Source organism: Pygocentrus nattereri, chromosome 23 (genome assembly GCF_015220715.1).
Source record: "Pygocentrus nattereri isolate fPygNat1 chromosome 23, fPygNat1.pri, whole genome shotgun sequence".
Taxonomy (NCBI): Eukaryota; Metazoa; Chordata; class Actinopteri; order Characiformes; family Serrasalmidae; genus Pygocentrus; species Pygocentrus nattereri.
In genome coordinates this window covers 9,035,384-9,060,983 of record NC_051233.1, presented here as the reverse complement: position 1 = coordinate 9,060,983, position 25,600 = coordinate 9,035,384, and the positions used below count along the sequence as shown (strand labels likewise).

Here is a 25,600-nt window from a genome sequence, read left to right as displayed (position 1 = left end):
AGACCCCAACTCACCTTCATGTTGCAATGCCGGTTTTGGGTCATGGGTAGGCTGGTTCAGCTTGCAAAGTCAGGGGTCTAACTAGTGTCAGAGAGATCAACACCCACCTGGATCAACATTTGAGAGAAATGTACCTCTTCGATTAGCTGGTTATAAAAATGTGTTATTGTTATAATAATATTTATTTATTTTCAAAAAACTGAAAACTTTTTCAAGTAGGACGACGAGTTCTTGCACATTTTCAGTAGTGGTAAATAACCTGGTTTGGGGTAAAATTCATGGGCCTGTTTAAAAATGAATTTTAAGCTAAAAGCTGTGACACGAATAGTAACATACTATAAAGACTCTTGGATTAAAAAGTGCACATCATATCCTTTTAAATATTGTTTTAAATGTATAGTTTCTGTATCCATCATGCTGATATCTCTTATTTGTCATTGAGAAAGGCATCAATGTCCTACAGTGTCAGAATCCACGGATTCTTCCCTTACATGTTAGCCACGTAGCTCCAGTGCAAAACTACTTCAGATGCAAACGTGCAGAGACGTCAGCCTGTACGAGCCATTTATCACTTTTTTAGCCATTCCTTTCTTTCCCCTTTCATGACCCCTCCATCTCTCCTCATGGCCACAGTGCAGGGAGCTCAGTCCTTTGCTGCACCTTCTGCCATGTCATTGCAGATTTGCTGTCTCAAGCAGTTTCAGGGTTTCTCATGTTTTGAATATGGCTTTTCTGAGCAGCTGAGTGTGGCTGTTTGTGGTGTGTAGAGGAGATAAAGACACACGACCGCAGAGGGAATGATCCGGAACGGGAATGTGCCTCCAATGCCTCTTCTTTTTCTTCTGTTGCTTTTATGAGCACACAGAGGTGCACACACACACACACACACAAACACACTTTATCCCCCTGGACACCTGCACTATAACACAGGAATGTAGCTGTAATCAAACAGGAAGTTAATTGTGAACGTGATCCAGAGTTGAAATCCTGGTAAAACTGACTTGGCAGTTTACCTGCGCGAGGCGAGGCTCAGTGTGTGTGTGTGTGTGTGTGTGTGTGCTTGCGTGCATGCGTGTGTGTGTGTGTTCTCTGTAGAGGATGTATACTTATTTTCACAAATTCTAAAAATTTCATTTGATGAGGTGCCAAACATTTGCATACAACTGTACATTACTGGGGATGTAATGTGCTATTTTAACAAGAGATGGTGTCACAGGACTGCATTTCACTCGCGATTCTAGTGACCGGCTGCTTGAGAGAAGCATCAAAAACCAGTCTGTGCAGCTTTGGCTGCCACTATGCGAAAGCTTGGCCTGCAAAGCGAAATGTTTCTAGGATGTTTTTTGTTTTTACTGTCGAGCTTCCAGTTTTTGCACAAGAAAAACGCTGCTGGAGATTCATTTGTACATGATGTAAAATTGAGATGGAGTTTACCAAGCGAAATTAGTGCTGTAGAGTCAGATATCTCCAGGGTATAGTTTGGTTTGTCCATCTGAATTTAAATGACCAAATCGTAAGGCGAATTATTCAGTAACTGCGTGAAATAAATGTACATTTTTATATATTTATTTATTTTAGTTTTGTAAAAGCTCCCCTCGAATTAATAGAACATGGGTTTTATGATCACACATATTGCTATATGCTTACAGTTTACTGCTGAAAGCCCAACATAATGTTTATTGTACATCACTGAAGAGACGCCATCTGGGATCCAATTTATAGCTCAGATTTGTGGAAACTTTGTGGGACTTTCAGTAGACAAAAAAACATTGTGAGTTCAGCTTCGTTTATCATAATTATTGTTTTACTGTTATAAAATTACATCCCCCATCTATTTGACTGGAAAGAAGACAGTTGCAGCTCTCATATGACACCCACCTTTTGAATGTAGCTTATGAAATATGAAAGTTATGAAGAATATGACGAAGTGCGTTTTGAAACTACTGGTGGTGTCAAGGGGTTAATAAGGTTAAAGTAGGGGTGCACAGTGATATTACAATCAGACTTCAGTATCAGCAGATACTTGCTTTAAAAGATAACATCAGAGGTTGAAGTCTGACTGATATTTGATGATGTGTTTTCTGTGCTCTGGAGAAGCTGAAGGTTTAGGCAGTTTTGGGCTCCTGTGCTTAGATATGTGCATTTTTTGGTGCATTTCTGACTCTCTACAGTTTTTAGGAGCCATTTCTCTATAATGCTAATCTAGTTCCAAGTTCTCCATTTTATAAATGCTATGTGTCAGTCTTGGTGTTGGCAGATATGTACATGAAAAGTGTTGAAAAGCAGCATCAGCCCAACTCCCACATCAGTACATCTCTAGTTTAGTGTGAATGATGCAATGCCCGAGCACTACCTGCAAAAGCACGGTGGTAATATATTGGGTTTTAGTGGTAAAATGCTATTTGTTGGTAAATATCTACTCACTTTAGACCTCCTACAGGCTCTAATGCCCACAGATGACCTTCTGTTGAACTACACTGTTGTTTACCTGCATATAACTGAAGTGTTAATTAAAGTGTGAATGGTGTGTATCAGCAGACTGAGATTTCTATGGGTCTAAGTTTGGCTCTGTAACCAAACCGACACATTACACCTGCCGGTTTAGAGGGAGAAGAAGTGTGTGGCAGCTCCACAGATCCCTGTAGGGCTCATCAGCTGGACTTCACCTTTCAGGTAGGCTTGTGAGATTGTATGCAATATGCTCTGGTCCGATCGTGCCCCCTAACCATCGTCGATCCACCGTAGTATTGGGGGCTTGGAGGTGCAGATCCGTGCTTTTACACTCTCTTGTTCATCCCCCAAGAACTGACCCCAACACCTAGACGTGTAAGGCCCAGAACATGCTTCACGCAAGGACACAAACGCAAATGACGGTGCTCGGCCAACGTACTGCAAACACTCAGTCCTTCTAGCGCTCCTTGCTGTAACGTTCAGATTGCAGATTGCGTTGCGTGAAATGTGTCATCATGCATTTTTCAGTGCACCTAAGCACGAAACCCCATTTTTGTAGTGCGAAGCGTCTACATTCATGTCCTTGTGTGAAGTACGTTCCGGGCCTAGGAGTCAAGGAATCAACCCTTTTGGAATCCCCTGCCAAAGTGTAGTGCAGTGATGTACTTCATGGTCAACTATATCATCCTTGTTTTCAGGGAGAAAGTGCAGCGCACAGGAAATCACACAGCGGGTGTGTAAAATGATAAAGGAGGAGATGATGCTCATTAGCGTGGTGGATGGCAGTGGTTTCACAAGCTGCTGAGGGGAGCAACTTTGGTCAGACTGCTTCTGCAAACCGGCCAACAGACTGCGCAGTAGACCGGCTCGTGTGGATATGCTGGTTATATCTCAACAAAAAGATTTTTAAACACGAGACGCAGTGCTGAGCTGGTTTACAACAAACTCTTTTTAAATGTCTTGTTGCTTCTGTTGAGTGTAGCTTTAAGCTGTGGACTGCAAATGTGTTTGTTAGTTAATGGCCAAAAATACTTAAAAGCTGTAAGCTACCGACTTGCAGTCGTCTCACGGAGTGTGAGTAAAGTCTGTCTGGCGAAAAGGTCAACCTGTTAGTGTGTAGAAAGAAATGGGAGTGCGAAAAGTCTGATCGCTTCAAGTAGTGTAGTGGGTAACACCACTGCCTTCCATGCTGTAGATTGGGGTTCAAGCACCCTACACTATACCAATAAGAGTCCTTGGGCAAGACTCCTAACACCACCTTCGCCTACCTGTATAAAAAATGCTCAAATTGTAAGTCGCTCTGGATAAGAGCGTCTGCCAAATGCTGTAATTGTAAGTTAAATTCTGCTTTGTCTAAAACTGAAGAACTTCTTTCTGAAAAATACAAAATGGAAAACGTTCCTGCGTCAACGTGATATCGCTTGATGATCACTGTTACAGAAATAAGTTACCCAACAAATGTAACCGTTTACGAAACTGTACATCCCCTCCACAAACGTTTTACATTCTGTTGGGTTCGGTGAACTCAAAATTTAAGGGCAGCTGGGTTAGATGCGAGGTTTTAAAGTTAAAACCTTGACTCATTTGTTTTATAGTGCCATTAAAGTTTGTCATTTTAAATGTGAAAAAACAAGCAGTGTGTAAAAGATTTGACACAATTTTTCTCCACAGTATTTCACATTCCTCACAAAACCCCCACGTGAACCCACACCAGCAGGATATAACTGCTGTCCCAGATTTCAGAGCAGGAAACCAGTTTATACCAGTTTCATGTAAAGCTCTGTGTTATTTAATACATACATTTTAAACTTTTTTTTAATATGTTAGTTTTTACATAACCAGTAATTAAAAGGGAATATAGGCTAGAGATGCAAACACAGTAAAATATGAGTTTACAGACATTGGAACTAGTTCTACCTTATGGACTACAACTACTATAAGCACTAGAAATGGACCTGTTTGCGTCCTCAGATCAGAACTGCTTCACCCCAGCAAAGAAAGTAGTTGACAGTCTTGTGTGATCGCGGCTTCATGCTGATCGGTGGTTAAACTATGCATATGAAAGTCCAGTCAGGCAATATATACTCAATACCTTCCTAATAATATGTGATAAATGGAAGTAAGAAGATTTTTGTGTAGCCTTGTTTGTAAAACACGATACTGCTTGATATTTACATGGGTTGTCTGTTTTTGAGATTATCCTTCAAAAGAATTTGCCAAAACTCACATCACTAATGCAGACATCACATAAAAACATGCTGCTAGATAAAACTGTTAATTATATGTTAATAAAACATCAGTTTTACCAATATTGGTGTTTAAATCAGTTATCTCGAATTCCAAGCACCACAGAAGAGCTCGTCCTCACAGTCATGCGTAAAGGGTGAGGCCATAGTTTGAAGGAAAAAACCATGTTTTTCTGCAGTTTTAACTGCAGTAATCTATACATGAAATGAAATATATGAATTAATATCTGAATTATATGAAGATGAAATATATGAATTAAATGAAAAGAAAACAAATGGCAAATAAATATTATAAAATATATCATGAAAGCTGTGGTCCCCAGGAGTCGTGTCACTGGTGTTACCGCGGAACAAAAAATCTCGTTTTTAAATAAAAATCACACTGTTGACGTCACTCGACTTCCTTTTACCTGTTTTCTGAAGAACTGTGAAGAAAATCACATGGTGAGTCCATCGTGTGTTTTCACTTATCAGGAAGTTTCTCATTTAGCTCATGATTTCCTATGAAGCGATTAGCTGAAGTCACTGGTGTGACGACTTTATTTGAAGGTAATTGTTAAAAAAAAATAGAAAACACAAAATTCATATTTTAGTGGATATTCCATTGTTGACGACATTGATGCTCTGTAGTGGACGTTTTGTAAAACACACTGTCTCTGGATTTGCCTTTCTTATGTGTAGCACCAGTGACTCCTAAGGAGAGATAAAAAAAAAAAAACGACGTTTCTGTAGAATGGACCCGTATCTTCAGTCCTTCTCCTTCCTCAGTTCGCGGTGTTCTCCCATGCCCTCTCTACATTCATGTTCCGTCCATGCTTGCACTTTTTCCTACTCTCACTACTCTTTCTCTGCTCACTTTCTTTCTCTTCTCTCTCTCACTTCCCTCTTTCAGCCGGAGCAGCAGTGGTATCCTAGGTGGGTCATATTATAGCTACACTGGCTCTCCCTGCAGGTTCCTCTGGAGAGACGGCCATTTATGCCCCATGAATATTAACTCATGGCTTCAGGCGTTTTGTGCCCTCAAGCGCTTTTTTTGCCCTCAAATACCCAATCGAATACTGATTTCTGTTCAAATTGCCTTCGCAGAGTATCTGAATGGACTTCAGCAGGCCTGCTCGAGTTCACTCCAATCATACTTAGGCGACCTCTAAACCACTGAAGAGCTTATAAAACCATATTGTGAAAGTAATTGTGCATAGCAGTAATGGTCCCCTAGGCTGGCTCGCGTTCGTCCGTGTGTGTGTGTATGTATGTGTGCTGACTCTTGATGAGCCAGGCTGGATGAAGACCTTGCAGGCTAGTTACAGGGTCGGCGAAGTTTGATGGCAGCGTGTAGGTCACCCTGCTCTCTCTGTGAGTGCATCAAGAGAAACGGGGCAGGTAGTGGAGCTCAACTCGCTGAGGGAGCTCGACTGCAGGATTAGAGAGTGAAAGAGGGAGATGGAAATGAGAGAGAGAGAGAGAGATAACAGGGTTTACAGGGACGGTTTTGGGCGCGTAGCACTGGCGCTTGGAAAGTAGCACAGATGAACTTATTGTAGCACTGAAATAAAGAACTCATTGTTCTAAGTATTCAACCCTCACTGTAAAAACAGATTTGTTGTATATAACTGTAGGGCTGGGCGATAAATGCTACTTATTGTGACGTGGGGCAAGGAGGCGGACGCATATGCTGAGATAAGCGACCTTTATAATGGGCAAATCCAGGGTCAAACGGCCATTACGGAGAGCAGGAGGGACAGACATGACAGAATTAACACAAAACCTCAATCAAGAGCCAAACACCATGAGAATACAATACAATACAGCCAACACATCAAACACGATCAAACAAAGACCAGCATTAGACTAAGGAAAACACAGGGCTTAAATACAAGAGGGCTAACGAGGGTCAGGTGGGAGACAGGTGGTAACAATCAGGGGTGGAGTCAGACAACAAGGGGGCTGGACTGAACCAAAACAAATACACATAGATGAAAAAGTAAACAAAAAGCACATGGACAGGACTGGGAGGGGCCAATTGTGGCACTTATCTAATGAATATGCAGTAATACTGTCGCATTGTACAAGTCTAACATCACATTTAGGCTTGTGTGTGCGTACTTGAAAGCCTGATTAGCTATGCGAGGATACTGAAAATATTCTGTTGAACTAACACGCGTCGAATGTCATTTAACTGAAATGCCCAAACGTAACAATATACTAATAACTAATATAAATGAATTGTCATGTAATTCTTCACAATAACAGTAGCATATCATCACAGTGCCAAGCCCTAATGGAAACAGTTACAGTGGTCTTGTGGCCTGCAGGAGGAAGTTTCCCCATCTCTGTGCTGTAGTTTTTTTTTGTAAATGCAGCTACGCTCTGCATTGAGTACTTCACCACGTCAGCAGTGTCACCAGGCTGTATTGAAAACCCATGGGGCGAGATTTCGGCAGTGAACAACTCTGTGAAAGTACCCAAGGATGTTTCAGTAAATGCAGAACTCCTGAATGGCCTTTGCTAGGGCTTTGCATATTTCTGGGCTTTTCTGTGTGCTTTTCATACTTCCTCTTCTTCCTTTCCCTCTGGAGAATGAAACGCTTTCGACAGCTCTCTCTTCCCTAAGGCTGAGTTTGGGCCAGACTTCTACCAACGATATGATATCATTAATATGATTGAATACATCACAGTGTCCTTCTCTGTATTTCATGTGCATCAGCAGTATGTCTAACGCACTGAACTATTGCATGGATGATTAACCCTTAGAACGCAGAAAAATGTCAAAATTAGCATTTATTTCATGTAGTTAGTGAATAATTTGCCTTATGATTTGATCGTTTAAATTCAGATGGACAAACCAAAATATACCCTGCAGTGTAAGAGGTTCACATTGTTTGAAAATAAAACTAACCAACAAAATCAGAAGTGCAAACATGAGCCTGTTAATACAAAATGTAAATCGAATGCAAATGTAATTTATTGCATTATATCTCCATAATGGTAACTTTACAGGAGAAGGAAAAAACCAACTGTACTCCTAATGTAAGAGTTTTATTCCAAGTACTTTTGGGCCATTTCTTTGGTCCGTTTGTCATGAAATTTACATACAATTTAAAGAGTAAAGAGTTTTCAAATTGTGTCAAAAACTGAAAAACGGCATAAATGGAGATACGAGGTTTTGTTCCAACAGCAACAATATAATTGTCTATTATTGAGTAATTACAAATGAATTGTATAGCAAAACAAAAGTCATAATGCTGAATGTCTAAGGGTTGAACTGAATTTCCCCTGGATTTAAAAATTTGTACATAGCAAAGTTACTCAGAGTGGTTTGATGTGAAACGGTAAATCCCAGTGAAAACTACTGGCTCAGATTTTCTCTGCAGCGGTGGTGATGGGAAGCATTTATAACGTAAAAAACACAAACATAGTCATTTTATTTACCATCCACAATGATTCGTAAGCCTCAGGGCTAAATTCACAATATGACATGCATTACGATACCATAGGATACAAGGGCAGAAGATACCAGATCTACAAAAGCCATTTTTGGTCAATGCTGGCCATAAAATGTCTTTTTAAAAGTATGATAATAATAAACAAATACAGGACGTTGAGGAGAATTATGATTTTTTAAAAATTATTAATGCTTATCTTAAATGTAAGTTTAAAATACATAAATAGTGCAGGGGGCGGGGGGTGTGTCCAAGTGCTGTACTAGTCAAGTCAATCCCGCTTTATTGTCAGTGCAATATGTGCATACAGTGAACTGAAATTGCGTTACTCTCAGACCCTGTGGTGCAACAATAACATTAGGTGTGGTTCAGTCTGAAGTGGTGGTCAGAGCACAAGCGTAGCTGCACAGGCAGTAAAGTGTTCACCAGCGCGTGTCACAGATCACATACAGCGATATGATCCATCGTGTCTGTTCCAGCTCATCACGCTCAGGAGTAAAGGTACGACACTGTCACTGGGGCAGTCCCCCTCTTTGTAACTGGGGTGGGACCCTCAATCTCAGTAACTTTAGTCAGGGAGCATAACTATACCATAATCCACTAAAATGATATTTTCTAATATTGTGTGGAGACTCCACACAACCCGTCTCGTCTCCGGGCTTTTATTTCATTGCTCTGTTTTAAAGGTACACAGTTGGATCTTAAAACCACTGTTGTACATTTGTGGGAACATTTATATTGTTTTTGCCTTGATGACCCAAAAATGGACCTGAACAGAGCCTTTATTTCTAACAGTGATCAAAACTCTGAAAATCAAATGCTCTAATATATGTATCGGGTAGTGTGAAACTGTCTCTGTGTGATGTTATCGTGATGTTATGGTGATGTTATGGTATCGCCCACCCGGGTGTTCTTCACTCTCAGCGTACAGAAAACATTTGTTGCAGTCGTTCTCACACTGTTGTACCTGGTTACCTGCTTTGGAGAGATCTTCAAGTGTCTGACAACAGAGGCTTGAGAAACTATAGCATGCTGAATATAAATCATTCTCTAGGGGCTGATCTCGACTGACAGCTCAGACTTGTGTAAGTGTATCCTCCTCTCTCTCTCTCTCTCTCTCTCTCTCTGGAAACCGTTTCTCTCAAAGCCTTGTGCTCTTGTCTCCACCAAACCCCATTGTCAGACAAACAGTTTGTCCTTTGAATAAACCTGTGCAGTGTTTTGTCTGCGGTGCCTGTGGATCTAGGCGGTGGAATTCTGAAGGCAGTGTGGGAACCCGTGTAATTCGTAATTGAAGGCAGATGCTCGCCAAGAGCTACACTGGTGTGTGTAAGTATATACCTGTCAAATATTAATGGAAGTTTAGTGCTTTTTGGCTTCAAATCCAGAAACTCACAGTAGATCTTTCTCAGACACATGTCTTGACATAAATGTCCCGCACGCAGAACGTTTTAAAAGTTTTTTTATGCAAATGAATGTATTTTCTTTCTTTACAGAAACCAAAGCTCGCAAAGGATTGATGCTAAAAGTTGCTGTTTGGCTGTTTAACGCGCTCCACTCTGTTAGTAATGTGATTTCTCTGTGCTGCAGCTGTGTTTATTTTGACATGGAAAGATTATTGTATGATAGATATAATAATAGAAATGATCTAAGCTCAAAAAACATGTTCATTGTAGTTTATGTGGTTTATAGATTCCTGTGTTCTTCTCTTTTTTGCATAGATTAGTGCAGAAACAAGAACCACCCCAAGTTTCTCAAGCTCCACTTTGACACGTGATGGTCGTTTCTTTCCATGAGACAGTGATGAATTTAGAGAAGTGATAAAGTTTATAATGTAAGCAGTATGATGACTTTAGAGGCTAGGTGTTTGTTTCATGCTCTTCCTGCTCTGGAAAAAGAGGGATGCATTGCACTTAGGGATGTACCGATATGGGAATCTGACATTTTTTTTCTGTAAAGATCTGTCGATGCAGCTTCATAAACCTTTGGAAAATGTTGATATTCTGATTAGGTCCACTTGGATTAGCATTATGGAGGAATTTAACATCCATTTGTAGATTTCATTGCGGGAATATTTAGCAATAGCAGATATTTTAGCGCATAATCCAGCATCGCCCAAGTTAGGGGTGTCAAACTCAACCAATGAAATAGCCAAATTAAAAAAATCTTAACAAATCTGTGGACCAGAGGAAAAAAAAAGTTTTTATTTCATTTCTAATTAATGTTGTGCTGTAACCTGAACTTCAGCACTAAAACACAGACACTCGTAGTAGACCTTGAAATATTACACTGACCCTATAATACTCTAAATTTAAGTGTCCCCAAGTGCTCAGTCTTTTAAATGTACCTATTTGCTTGAACTAGACACCCGGGGTCCTTTCTTTGCTGTAAGCTCATTCAGACTTGGGCTCGATTTCTGAGCTGCCAGGCAACTGTCAAGTGTTTATATTGAATGAACTGCAGTTAGTGTGTTTGGTCATATGACTGGTGTGGAATTCTATAGAACTGAGGTTTTAATCGATGTCCCATAGATTTTATTGAGGTAGGAGAGACGGAGCGCACATTACATTGCAGTGCATGCTGGGGACTGTAGTGCAGCGCATTGTGAAACTGGCTCATATTAATAGAAAATTAGCATTTCTTTGCGGGCGTGATAGGACTGTGTTGCGGGCCTGAGCTTGTGTTTGAGATATGGGTCCTAAATGTTCTTTCGTGGTTCAATAAAAATATCGGTCTAATCTAATCTTCAGTCCGATACTGATGCTAAGCAACATCTGACGATGCCTTTACGATTCCAATATTATTATCCAACATTTTGGTCATTTTTCAGTTTTTGACCTAATTTGAAAGTACCTGTTAGCCTTTGCATTGTGTGTAAATTTCATGACGAATGGACCAAAAGAAATGGCCCAAAATGACTTGGGGGGAAAAAAGTCTGGTTGCATTTATTTACATTAAAAGTAAAAGTTTTTTCTTCTCCTGTAAAGTTTTCGTTTTGGAGATACGAGGTTTTGCCGCGATATCTTGCATCAGCACAACTGTTGCCTAAAGTTAAGAAAAAAACTGAAAGTGAAAGTGTGTGTAGAAACGATGGGCACACTGGAGTCAAGTAAATCCAATTACCAATTACGGGCAGACGGTGCTGGAACGGTCATTTTTTTAAGGTCTTCCTGCTTTAAATGGTGCTCTATCGCACTCTGCGGCACGTGTGTGACCGTGTAATGAACCTCAAGTCTGATTTGTATGGAGCTTTATTGCACTAGAGGGAGCTGTTGAGCTTCTACAGAAGCAAGTTGTTCACCTGCATGTACAAACTTGGTGGCTTGTTTCCTGTTCGCGGAAAACGCAGTAGTTGCTGCTTTTGCCTCATCCCGAAGCCTCGCGTACGTCTTCAGATGCCTTGAGACTTACACGCACGGCTTGGCGTAGATGAGAGTTAATGACGTGGTCCGAGTCCAGATCAAGTGAGTGCTTTGGTAATGGGCCCTGACACAGTGCTTAATGAAGAGTAGTCTAACAGAATGAAGTACACCCATAATTAAGTCTGTTACACAGCCTCAATGCCAGGAGCGGCCTATAATCTACTTACCAGCCCTCGGAGATGGTGGAGGGGAGAGATGGAGAGAAAGAGACTGTTTTGGAATGGTGCCAGGTTCTTTGAGCTGGGGGGGGTGGTAGTGGGGTGGTTTAGAAATAGTGGATGGGATGTAGTCTGTTGAAACATGCCATTACTGGAGGCTAGCCACTTCTCCTTTGTGCGGCCATTGCCTTAATGGGCCTCGGACAGGGGGATTGCTCTGTGGTCAAAGTGACCATCCACCATGGCTGAGAGACTGTGTGCAAGAGAGTGAGGCATGAGTCGAAAACGGAACTGACAGATGTGTGTGGGGAGGAGTGGAGAGTGGACGTATACTGCGAGTGCCAGAAAAAGGAGGCATGCTAAGGGACTGCAAGGTCGAGGGCTGTAAAAGTTGAATAGGCTGAGAAGGCAGCGTGCCTTCAACCAGCCTGTGGCCCACTTTTATTTTGATCCAGAACTTTTTCTCTGCATCACAGAATCGTTCATGTTCAGAGCTCATAAAAATGTTCTGCAGTTGAAAACAGCTGGTAAATACTGGAGCCCAAACGGTATTAAAAAGTGTTCGAAATTAAAAATTTAAGGGGCTAAAAATTTGACTAATTAATGTTATCGGCTGATATAATTTTAGAATATTATTTTAGATGTAATAAATAGTATGTAAGCAGTGTTTTACATCCCTATACCATTATAACATGCCAGTTGTGAACTGTTATATATGACCATGGTCAGTTTTTACCAGATAAACTGATAAACTGAACAAACTCAAGCCTTAAATAACACTAATATCGTAGGATTTGAGGGTTGAGCTACACGGTATTCCTTACAGAGCTACTTGGCATTCTTTGCATAGCTACCTAGAACGTTTCTTTTTTTCATCAGGCATTTTTATAAGTCGGTTTTATTTGTACTGCAACAATTTTCTCATGCTAAAGATTATGATTGGATGCCGGTCTATAGCTCTATTTGAATTGGTTTATCGGCGGGACACCTGTAATCGTGTTTTTAGGTCCCCTCTGTGATAAAACTCTCCGGACGTTGAAGTGATCGCAGGACAAGTGAAATGAGTTTCTAGTGGGTTGTATTTTCTACACACCTAAAAGTTGATAATATTCTGCATGTGTGAATATAAAGGCTTTATTCCTTTAACTGCCATTACAATCACCCCTGCAGGATCTCGCATCATACAGTGTATGGAAGACCACGTCTACCACCCTGACCAAGTAAATGATTTAGAGGTTCTGGCGAAGTGTCTATCATTTTAATATGGATGCACACGCTAGGAGACTTAATAGCAGCAGTCAAAAACCGAATGCGAGGCCTGTGGTCTCTCAAGCAGGAAGGAAAACACTGACAGGGCTTATCCAGACAGAATCAAAATCAAAGGGGAAATTGGCCCAGGACCCCAGGACCCCAGGACCCCAGGTGAATTTAATCACGTCCAGCAGGGCTTTATCAATGGGAGATCATTGGGAGAATCCTAATTGAAATAGTTGTGATTATCTGCTTTATCAGGTTGTTAATATCAGCTGATGTTATCGGCCGACTGATATACCAGTCGGGCTCTGGTACACCTTTGAAAAACTTGCTAGTTTTATATTGTTGTATTTCTGATAGTTTATGTCGGCGCTCTTTAATTAAAATTCAAGGTCCGGTTAGAGAAAATATCCTCAAGAAAAGGTCCGGAACATCATAATGTCTAGCTTGCGTCATGATTCAGTGCCATGCACTGTAAACTGAAGTAGCCTAGTAGGCATGTCAACATCTTATACAGTCAACAACTGAATAGTACAATTCAGTCATATTTCAACAGTATTTATTGTCAGTTTTCTCTTTTGGGAGCACAGCGTGTGAAATAACTTCCCTCTGACTCACTTTCTTCTCCGACTGCTGTTTCTCGCCTCGTCCCTCCCCTGTATGTGCCTCACTCACTAGAGTCTCAGTGCTCATCATAATGCACAGATCTGATTGGCTGATATTTACAACACGTGATTGTTCTGTGAGTTTCCTGGAGTCCTAAAGCTACCGTAGAAATGATACGCCGATTAAACTGGGACCACCCCATGGAAATTAAATCATTCTCTGTAGTTTGTTGCTTATAGGTTCAGGTCCGCATAGGACAGTTTAAGTGACCTCTGCTTTACGTGTTAAGTAGTAGTAAAATCATTTTATGTTACACTTGTTCATCTTTTGTGTCGTTATTTGTAAGTAATGTGATATTTGTTATAATTTGGACCTTGTCAATCAACGTTCCATAGAAATGGCCACACATTTGACAGTCTAATGATGTATGAACTTCTCTGCGACTGTTTTACGAACATTTTGTGCGGCATGGAAACAAGTGAGGGTCTGAACCAGTGCCTAATTTACATCAAATTTAAGTGAATGCATATGTTTCTGTAGGGAGCCAATTAAAATCCAGTATTCCGCAACTCATGAGCCCATTGCTGTGCTGGTTGGTGGAGTTTGAGGTGGAGCAGTAAGTGCAGAGCTCCCCCTACAGACCAAACTTTATAGTGTCGAAATTACGACTGGAATGAATAAAAAGTTTTTTGTTTTTTAGAGCCGGTTGAATGTGATTGTGTAGTGTGCAGGTTGTTTTAAATAACAGGCTTAACCGCTGTATTGTTGCAGTGTATGGGAGACTGCCGCACTAGCTGTGTTTTGTATGGTTTATGTTGTGGGCGGAGTTAGTAGTAAAAAACTAAAGCACGGTGTAAAATGTCTTTAAACCGAACATGGAATAGATGCAGCATTTGTTTGTATCAAAGTGCGTGTAAAATAAACACATCCATTTTTGTACTAGATGATGCATAGGTCATGCATTGAAGGTTAGTAGGATTATGGTCATTTTCTGTTCTTGTGCATATTATTGGTATTAATGATGAGACTGGTCAAAGTTTGTGTTAGTTCAATGCAGATTAAGCTTTTATTAAGCTCAAATGTACTTAAACACACTCCTACTAGACGTGAGTTTGATTGTACAGTCATGCCAACGATGGAATTGATGAATAACATAACTGAGCTTATCAGATTTGACCGCACGCTACTGAGGGCCATTGTCTTGTCTTGCATAATGTTTACCTTATCTTTTGTTTACTGAGGAATTGAGCAGAGCTGTGCTGAATCCAAATACCACCAATGTTTTGGCAATGAAAGGGGAGAGAGAGAGAGAGAGAGAGAGAGAGAGAGAGAGAGAGGTGGACTGTGACTGCTGACAGGTTGGACTGTCACAGCAGGCAGTGAATGAATCCCTTCACTCACACAAATACACGCTGGTCTCCACTCAACCTCCCCACAGCAGTGAGGCCCCAGGGAGGTCCTTCTCCCTCCCTCTCTCCCTCCCTCCCTCTCTCTCTCTTTCTCTCTCTCTCTCTCTCGCTTCCTCTTGCAGTCTGCGTGTGTGGTTATGAGCAGTGCGGAGCTGTAGCTGGGAGTCTCCGGCAGGCTGTCTGAAGCCGTAAGCCTTGCCTCTCTTCTCTTCCTCTGTTTGGATTGCTTCTTTCTGGGAAAACCTGTGGAAAACCTTTTGGAAAAGCTCTGCAAATCTCCAAGGCGCCGAGGATGTCCTGGTGGAAGCCGGAGGGAGTTGAGAGGAAGAGGAGACTACGTTTTTTCTCCCGCACTGGTCTATTTTTTCTTTTTTTATCTCGACTCTGGCTCTCTCCAACTGTGGAATACTAGCAGAGGGATTTGAACTAGCTTGGAGAGTTTGGACACCATGAACTCCGGAGTAGCTGTCGGAGCTGGGAGCGATTTCCAGGCGGACGGCGAGGTAAGCCGCGATTCGGCAGAGGAGGTGTGGAGGGGTGTGTTCACCACTGCACTCGTTTCCTCGCAAGGACATGTGGGTCCTTTTGCCCTGTTTCTGTTTCTTTTTCACTCCGTCTCTCTCCATTTAGAAAGCAAATCTAGCGATCTTTAAAAGCCGACCGCTTAAAATGCCTTAGTCATCAAAGGTGCGGCTTAGCTACAGCGACCAGTCCCGGTCCTGGTTTGCCCTTGCACTCAATATTTTGATGTTTTCCCAAACTTGTAGTGCTGCACTCTTAAAAGTTAAGGTGCCAAAAAGGTGTCATTTGGGACGGTGCCATGAAAGAACCGCTTTTAATTTCCCCAAGAACATTTTCATGTGGATGTTTCTTCAAGATACTTAGTTGAAACCTCTCAACCCTAAGGTTCTTCTCAGAGGTTCTTCTGGATGAAGCCATTTGCTCGACGTACTCGACAATGCAAAAGTTTGGGTTTGCTGTACAGAAGCGGAATCGTTGTTTTCAGTTATGTAAAAGCGATGTTGTTGAGTTACATCTATGAAATATGTTTCAAGCGCTTCTAAAAAGCTTAACTGATGATTCCATTATAACCAAAATGAACTGAGCATGAAAATAGTAAGATAAATAAACTGAATGTCGCATATTCAAAAAGTGGTGGCCACATGTTAGTGATCAAATAGATTTTTTTTTTTTGACAAGAAATTTGCGTCGCAAAGTACTTAAAATTACGAATAAACTAGTATCTTACAGTTTCTTGTCTAGATTATAACATTTCAGTCTGCACTGTATAAATTAGTGAATAGCAGTTATTACTTAGTGATTCCATACATTAGAACATTCATCTGTCGAACAAAATAACTAACAAAATAGTCAAAATGGATCAACTTCTTCGTTCAGGCAAAACGCCGGTTTGTCTCATTATACCAATGTATTGGTTCCTAATGCTGATCCTGGAGGGTCCTGTCCAGCGTATTTGGTTGTTTTTCATGCCCAAACTCCCCCAACTGTTCATATCATTAACAAGTTAAAGAAAGAAAGCATTAAACTGTGCAGGACGTGGCTGCTCCAGGACCAGGTCAGTTAGAGGTCAGTTAGCACCAAAAGACATGCCCATAAAGACCAAGCTCTGGCTTTTACTACTCGTTCTTACTCGTTTGCTTTCTTTTACTCCTGTATGCACTCCGTCCTTCTCCTTCTGTGATAAAAGTAACGTGTTAAGTTGATTCGATTTAAACGTGTACATAATTTCCTTGTGAAAAATGGAAAGTGCGTAAACGCAGTTATGCCGAAAGAAAACTAAAAGACATGTCAATGTAATACGCTTTATGTGGGAAATGTCCACCTTTAAATTCAGGGTTGAGAGCAGACTTCAGCATATAAAATGGCAAAGACCGTGTAAAACAAAGGGAAATGGCCAAATGCATGGTTATTCGCTGGGCTTTTGTCTGTTGAGCTACGTTCTGTCACCCGTTTAGCCCGAGTTGAGCGGAAAGAAAGACAAACAGATGTAACAGCCTGGATAAATGGTTCACCCGATTCCTGTACGACATGAACAGCTGTTACCAACAAGTATTTGAAGCCTGTTAAATGCTGTTTGGGGGAGCTCCACATCGTCAAGATACAAGGTTTTGTCCTGATATCGCGCAGATATGTTAAATCAGCGTGATTTCAAAAATAAGAACTGAAAGACAAACCTGTGTTCGTGGAGTTTCTTCACATGGAAATCATGGAAATTCAATGTGTTACTTTGATCTTTGCACCTTTCTTCTACTTCTCTGTCCCTCTTCACTCGTTCTTGGTTTAACTTTGGACAGATAGGTTTAAATGTCGACCAGCTCTTGTTGCAGCACCGATGAAGCTTAACACAGCAAGCACAAGCGCTCTGGTCTGGTCCAGCCCCCCTCTAGCTCCAGGCTTTCCACACATGAAACCAGTTAAAGGTCCATTCACAGCAGCCATATGTTGTAAAGGCCCAAGAAGGCGAGGACTTTGAAGAGCTTTATTGAATCAGCGTCGCGGGCGACAAAAGACTCGGTTTGTTTTGTTTTATGTACTTGCACTGCTTGTGTATGACTCAGTACTCAATTATAGAAGGCGTGTTTGGTGTTATTCCTTCAGGAAGCCTATGCTGTGGTGTTAGGCTGGTTTGTAACGTTTAAATCATTGGGGCAGACTCGGTGTCTGGAGAGGAAATCCTAAGGAGGATTATTTTCGATTTGGTGCACGTCATTAAGATGTAATGTTTTAATTGGCAGAGCAGGCGATTATCCACGCCTCCTGTTTGTTAGTGCTCAGAGCAGCTGGCACAGGCGAAGAAATGGTGGTGTAATGGTTTTGGCGGTTGTGCAAGCTTGTGTTTTCTGGGTGTTTACTCTCATTAGAGAACGCTTGTTTGCTGTTTATCCAGCGACAATTTGACAGCTTGTCCAGAGGCAGTGATGAGAGATCCGCTCCTTTCCCCAAACACACATGAGGCTTTAATAAATGGGGAACAAATCTGATTCCAGACCAGTAACGGAATAGCCTCGTGAAGTTTGTACAGGGCTTTTGTTTTTATATTGCTGTCCTTCAGCCCTGATCTAGGGTCAGTTCATATACTCACATCATGTGAAAGCAAGAATAAATAGCATTTTCAGAGGTATGACGTGATGAATTGTGCTGGATATGTCTACACACATGAACTAGCAAAGGGAAAAAGAGTAACTTTAGGTTTGAGGTTCACTTCTTCTCCAAGTTATTCTGAATCATTTTTGACCAAAATCTTACATTTGCTAAGGATTATACATCCTGGCCTGATGTCCTGTCCTTAATGCTAGCATGGCTGATTGATTAGTGTACTTAAAAGGTCTTCAACTCTGGGCCTTGATTCAAGTTTCCAGTCCTGGATTTTGTAAATCTCTGTGAACACCTAGTGGACATTTCTTGAGATTAAGTCTAATCCTGGACTAAATTTCAGTGCCAGTTGAGAATTAACATTGGAAGCAATTTTTAGTCTAGTTTAGGATAGACCTGTGATGATGGTTAACCAGTGATGGTAAAAACTACTCTTTTTAAAAAAAAACATTAAATCAACGTTTATTGATATACTTCATGTAAACCACAGCAAGACACTGGCATTCCCACATATAAACATTACTGGGTGGTCTGCGACAGTACGATTCAATTTATTACCTGTACTTTCTGTATTTAGTGAGCAAAAAGTGGCATATCAGTGTTGATGGATGTCAGTATTGTGCTCATATCTGCAGAAAATACTGAGCTGGACACGGAGGGAAAAAAAAGGAATGAATCCCATGTAACAAATCTGTCCTGAAATAGGTTTGATGTTGTTAGCTGTGTTCTTCTTCCCTTGTGGTTGTAGATCATTTGAGTAGATTCAACATGAAATCCGACTTTTAGATGCTCATCTTCAAGAAAACTTCAATTGAAATAACTTTTTATAAAACTTGAAAGTTGTTTTACAGAGAAGACGTCTTATTAATATCAACCGATACTCAAGATTTCAGTATTAGTATCTGTATCTGTATCTGAGAAGATGAATTATCGTGCCACGTCTGTTTTGTACTGTACTGCCTTCTTGTCTGCTGCTGTTTCATGTTAAATGTTGCGCTGTAGATCTGCTGAACTGGCTGAGATGAGAAGGCGTGACAGTTCAACTCAATGTGAGTATATTTCATTTATAAGCCACTAGTTTTACTTTTGTAAAGCTATTTTGTGACCAGTTAAGAAATTTGGACTTGGCACCACTCCCTAGACTTCTGGAGGACGTTTGTTCCCTCCATTGTGTGTTTAAACAACAGACGAGGCAGTAAATGTAGACTGAACGCCAGTGCTGAGAGTGGGAATGTGGGGGGGATTGGGCAGAAAATGCATGAAAGTGCTGACGCTTCTTTCTAAGCCAGCAGCTTTGGTCTACTGGCGTTCAGGGAAATCCACAGGCCCCCGGGTGAAAAAGCACTTTGTCTCGTCCACTGACCCTGGAGATCCTCATCTAACCTCTCTCGTCCCTGTGAGATGGAGAAGGTGAGAGAGAGAGCGAGAGAGAAAAAGCTCAAACTGGGAAATACATTTTCTTTCACCTGTGTGCCAAGACCTCAGGCAGCTGTCAAACTCTAACTCTATCTGTCTCCATCTCAAATCGTGTCCCTATCTCCATCTCTCCATTAAGTACTCCACTCCCCGGCGCTTCAGGGTCCTGCTGTCCTCGGATTTATCATCCAGCCGAGCTCCACTCCTCTGGAAGATTGACCGACGGTCACCCGACGTAAACCCGCGGCAGCCAGCAGCTCATAAAGCTCTCCTTGCGTGATCGATGCCGACCAGGATTGAAGAGTGGATGAAGAGGCTGAATTTGACCACAGCCATGGCTCAGCACTTTGATTTATGACTCTCCTGATGGGAAGACAAACTCGCCGGAGAGGAAAGCAGACCGTGCCGGAGTCGCAACGACAATTTACAGGCCCGGCCGGAACAAAGGCGCAGTGTTGATGCAAGAAACGCTTCTTTATTCCCTCCCTATTTACGAGGGGCTTTATTTAACCGAGGAGGTCCACTAAGACCTCTCCTGAGTGCGTCGTTTTTGTGAGCTTTGTTTTTACTCCTCCAATGGGATAGGAAAGCGCTGGTTTGGCTGACGAAGATTTGTAGCGCCCTGTCAGTGAGCTAAACGCAGCAATTTGCTGGCCGTTTCTCAAGTACCTAGTGAGTAAAATCAATTGATAGCGATTATTCTAAAGTGATAGATTGGCAAATTTTCCGTTCTGCCAATGTTGTTGATCAAGATATATTTTAAGAAGCAAAGAAGTTTGCTTCTTTTGTTTTGCACTAGAGCTGCAAGGCTAATGTCACACACTTGCCCTTAATGTTGAGTTGTAAAGTCATTTTTCTGACACTGTATGAAATACTGTTATCTATAAAAACCGACAAAATTGCAGGCCAAATTCAGGCTTCAAGGCTGCTACTACTGTTTTTAGGTTTGCAGTACACTTTTGTCCATTTTTGTAGATAAAATTGTGATGTGAAAAGGCAAACTTTGGGTACGAAACATGGCTGAGTGACTTCTTTTGGGGTGAGGAGGAATTTGTGTAAATTAGATGTTTTGTTTTTTTTTTTCAAAGAAAGAAAATTGCTATAAAGGACTATTTTCAAACATGCACACTTTTCCACCCCAGATGTAGTTGATCAGATCTGATCATCTGGACATCTGGACATGTTTGTTCTCCAGCTTTTCCTTTTTTTGGTTTAGTGCTGGAACTACAAGTCTAACACACACTAGACTTTAATAGTCACTCTAATGTTTTCTGTAATCTCTCAAACAACATCCAGCACTTTGTTAAGGTTGCACAGACTTGCCTCTGTGATTTGAGCAAGTAGACTTGGGCCCAATCCTATTTCCACTTTGCCCTTAGCCCTCCGTTTTGCGCATTCACGCCTAGGGACAGGGTGTCCCAATTTTTGTTGAGATAAAGGGGTAGGATGAAGTATGAGGGCTACATGGTCCTCCAAATGGAGGTTTTTCAGAGGCAATAAAAGTGTTATGAGGGGGAAAAAAGAAAAGCCGGCAAGATGGCTGCGCGAGCGAGCAAAGAAATGAGAATTTTCTCTATTAAAAAATTATGATAACCACTGAATTATCTTAGTTTAATGTCATTTCAGTGTAAAATGGTCGTTTTTCTTCATAACAAGCATAAAAAATCGCTACTGGCATGCTAATGTTTCGATAGCTAGCTAGCTAACCTTCCTGTTCCACCATAAATGGTCCGGCAGTGTCGACGCCTGAAGCACCAGAATGTAGCTGCTGCACCATTTTTAAGGAGGAATTGGAAAATTTGAACAAGAAGTTGGTGAATAGCTTCAGCTTCGTATCACCGTAGAATTAGCGGTGGGTGGTAATAAATAATTGTCTTACGTAGCGCGTAGCATCCGTCTGCCAGTGCGACATGAGTGTGTGTGAAGTGGAGCTTGTGTATATAATGGCTGCACACAGCATTCAGCTACACGGTGAAGTTTTGTCCATTTTAACAGCTCAGAATAAGTGATACTGTCTTCTAAACCTCGTGGAAAAATGTGTGCAATGCTACTAGAGAGCTGGATGTGTGTTGAGAGAATGTTAGAGGCTTATTGGTTTCTTGTGTTTGTCAACATTATAAGCCTCCAGAAGTAAACTAAAGAGGCAAAATTTGAACAGGACTTGTTTACCAGATTTGCATAAGTTGTGTGAATTGGTTTAGTTGATAAATCATTGGTTTAAGGTGGCTCTAATGTAGATGCAGTGGAAGACACTCAGCTGACGGAAAGCTGGATGGAACCATCTAAAGTTCAGAGCACGTCCATTTTCAACAGTTCCTTTCCTTCCGATTTTGAAACATGATTCATGTCTCGATTATGAGACACAGAACCTGATTCATGATGAAGGCCCATCTTAATTATCCCATTCCATCATAGTTTATCGCTGCTCTGAGGGCCCAGAGCTAGTTCCCCGACTCCATCGTATTAATCTTTCATCATTACTCCCAATGACTGACTCATTTTGGGTGGTTAAGGATTGTCAGAGTTGTTGAAAGTCAAAGAATGGCGTATAAACACCCTCATATCCAGACTCCTCCTCATGCTTCATGATGATAAACAGGGCTTTTAGGAAGCACAGTCGAAGTGCTCTGTCATGCTGTTATCATACGTGCAAACTCCTTGCTTTTTGGCGGAATTTGTTTTTTTTAAATGATGGCCATTTATGCCAGTCATGTAGATTTGAAGAGGTTTTAAGTTTAGGAAGGGTGGGGTGGGGGGTCTCCTGCCAGCAGAGCGTTCTTAGACTCTCCTCTCCCCCCAAACACAGCGCAGCAGCAGCTCACAGTCATTGTTTAGCCAACACATAAATATAGTACTTGATTTTTAAGAGCCAATTAGAACTAAGATGTCATTACGTTGCCACTGTCACGTATCTTGAGCAGTTGTCAAAAAGGTGTGTAGATGATCATTGTTAGTGGCCAAGACAGCCCACTTTCATTTAGTTGAAATTGATGTAGACCGTGTTTATTTCTGTGGACTGTAACTGCTGTAATAGCTAAATGACCACCTCTATCACAAGTGGCAATCATAGGGGTCCAAGCACTATGGACCTTTTTGAATTAATAAACACAAATGATGGCTTTTTAGAATGACGTCTATTTGTAACAGATGTGGAGTCTCATAAGGAGATTTGGTACACACTGACCTTTTGATCTGGGTATAGTAAGCAACAGATTTTTAACAGTTAAAGTTATAAAACAGCACAGTTTGGGCATAACAAGTATTTGCTTATTTGTTGATCTAAATATTTCCTCAGCAGTTGTATGTGCAACAGAATATTTATTGCTCATGAGATTTCAAGACTGTCTCATGTCCTGAGCTGACCAAGAGCTATGAAACCTCAAAATGATCAGAGTGGGAATTCACTGTTTGTCATAATGATGAAATATTCATCTGTTTCTACCCAATGACTGTTCAATTTAGGTGCACATACATGTGGTTTCAGTATTCCAGAGCAAAGCCATTCTGTCTACATTATTATAATTACTATGCTGCTCGTGGGGAAAAATGATTCTCAGTCAGCAGTCTGACTCTGGACTGGTGTGAGTGGGCACCGTGCAGAAAGTGCTGAATATTTCAGCATGATGACGAACACACAGCTTCTAGAATCAGCAGAGTGGAGCTGAAGGGTACAGCAGGAGTGTAACCCTCTGGGATATTCTTCTAGCAGTGCTGGCTATGATAGCTGGGTTGTGTAGCTGAATGGCCCCAATCAGAGGCTTATTGTGGAGAAGTGGTGTTGAGAGGACAACATTGTTCGGCAGAGAAGAATTGTTGATGGCTGATAACAAACAGTTTGTGAATGTTAATGTGAATCAACCAGTGGTGGACAGTAACTAAGTAAGTGTTATTTGATGCTGTACTTTAGTAGTTTTTTTTTCATGTATCTGTAATTTACTGCAGTTTTTCGATTTTGGGCGACTTTTTACTTTTTTACTTTTTACTTTTCATTCCACTGCATTTCAAAATCAAGTGTCTTACTTTTCACTCCACTACATTTTGTGAAATCTGTAGTTTCTTTTGGTTTATTTGTGTATAAAAACGTAACATGTCAAAATTAAAAGCGCAAAGCCAGAGCACCAATCAGGGCACAGCGGTCACTTTGTTTTGAGCTTGTTTTGACCTTGTTTTGACCTGTTGGACATACCGACCCAGTGCAGCACACGGTTCAATGTCAATGCAACAGCGTAAACTTTTTGAAGAGTCTATTCAACATAAATGATGAACTAACCTAACTTTGTGTAAATAGAGCTCAATATAGAAATATGTCCACATATGCAGTCGTGACTGACGCGGCTTTTTACTGAATTTATAAAAACAACATTTCATTTTATAGTAAATTAGTTTGGGCTGGTTTATGTTTATGAACAGAGGCCTACAGATCAATATAGTAAAGGAGCTCATTTGTGATCCTGTTTTTTTTTTATTATTTTTATTGTTTATTAAACTTAAACTTGTAGCTAAGTTGTAAATAAATCTTAAATTGAAACTTTGCTTTTTTTATAAAAAGTGATTTCAGTTTCCATCAGTTCGGTTCTCCCTGATGGAAACTTTTTGCCTTCAATATTTTCCTTATGATCATTTTAATAGACATCAGCGTCACTAATTAATGACGTTCTATTAAAAGATTTTTTCCAAGAGAGACACTGGAGGATTTTCACCTCAAATGAGTTCATGAAGCAAGAATCTTGTTACAAAAATGATAACAGGACATCAGAGCCATAATTAATCTTTTACTACTTCTACTTACGATACTTAAGTATATTTGAAGGCAAATACTCTAAAGGGTCTCTGAGCTAGCTAAGCTTTTTCAGCTGATAATAGTGGGTTTTGGGACAGGGAAGTGAAACTTGACATTAAAATATATTATTACAAAATAACAAAATATATTATTTTTACTGCACAAAGAAAAACAAACTCAGAAGATGTGTAATAGCAGCAAAAGTTATTACACTTTGATTAAAGGTACAGATAAATTCCAGAACTGTGTCTTTTGAATGAATCATGATTAAGCCGATACAAAATGCTAAATTCTAGAGAAGCTAGTGGTGATGATGACCGAAGAGTTTAATGCTTCTTAAAGATTCTTGAAAAAAAGTTAATACACAAAACAAATTTAATGCCTGATATTAGACATTATTTTACAATAGTTTTGGGATAAAATTTTGTCCCTAAATTTATTTGTAGTTATTTTTTATTATGTGTGTATGTGAGCGCATTGGAAAGCCCTGTGGTTGGGGGACTGGGTGGTCCATTTTGCTACTTGTTTTTTTTTTTTGCCTACTCTATTTGATATTATAATTTTGGAGGTTTATCTTAAAAATAACCACTGTAAAGAAATCTGAATTTGTAAGTTTCTCTATGAAGAATTTTTTAAAAATCTTCAGAATTCTGAGGTAGTAGGTCTGGTGACATGAGCTAACAAGTTAGACCAGGTCAGTTTTAATCACATGTTGACTTTAAATAGCCTGACAATAAAGACTTGAAATATTTTCAACAGTAATTGAAGAATTAGAAATAGTAATAAAAAATTATGCTGACGTGCACCTACAGTGGTCATTGCTGATGTTCAAACCGTGCAACAGTATAAACAACAAAATAAATTAGTATAATTTATCTAATGGCACAACATGCAATTGGAAAAATTACTTTATGACCTTCAACAGGCTGTTTTTGTTACTCTGCCTTTAAGACTGATAGATGTAAATGACCTTTCTTCTTATTGGCTGCCCTGGATTGAGCCTCATTTGGAAAGCATATGAGGTTGTATCGCTCCTTATAGCTTCAGCATGAGTGGGCGGGGCTAAACTGCTATAGGCTGAATAACTGGGTTTATGTGAATGTGTTGGTTTTTGTCACATCATGAAAGCAAAGAATTCCAAACAAGCTTAAGTTTCCATGTATGGGCTGAATGGACCGGGAAGTGAATGATGCATTTTAAGAATTTTACAATAAACATTCCACAATAAACTCTTTTATTTTGATATTTTGTTTTCCATGATTTGGGCTCTTTAATGCAGGTGCATGGTTAGTGGGTGGAGAGAG

At 40.6% G+C, this 25,600-nt stretch overlaps 1 protein-coding gene across 3 annotated transcripts in view; it reads left to right on the top strand.

Moving 5' to 3' along the window:
• Positions 1-25,600, top strand: part of mcc (MCC regulator of WNT signaling pathway) — a 185,819-nt gene that overhangs the window by 14,473 nt on the left and 145,746 nt on the right. Inside the window, exon 1 of one of the 3 annotated variants that reach the window (XM_017702949.2) lies at positions 8,562-8,638. The exons of 1 other annotated variant lie outside the window; for it this stretch is intronic. In XM_017702949.2, the coding sequence (XP_017558438.1) occupies positions 8,594-8,638 (45 nt within the window). In that variant the 5' untranslated portion in view covers positions 8,562-8,593. Of the gene's footprint in view, positions 1-8,561; positions 8,639-14,898; positions 15,490-25,600 lie in introns of those variants that run through there. One more of the 3 variants, XM_017702948.2, reaches the window with a different exon arrangement.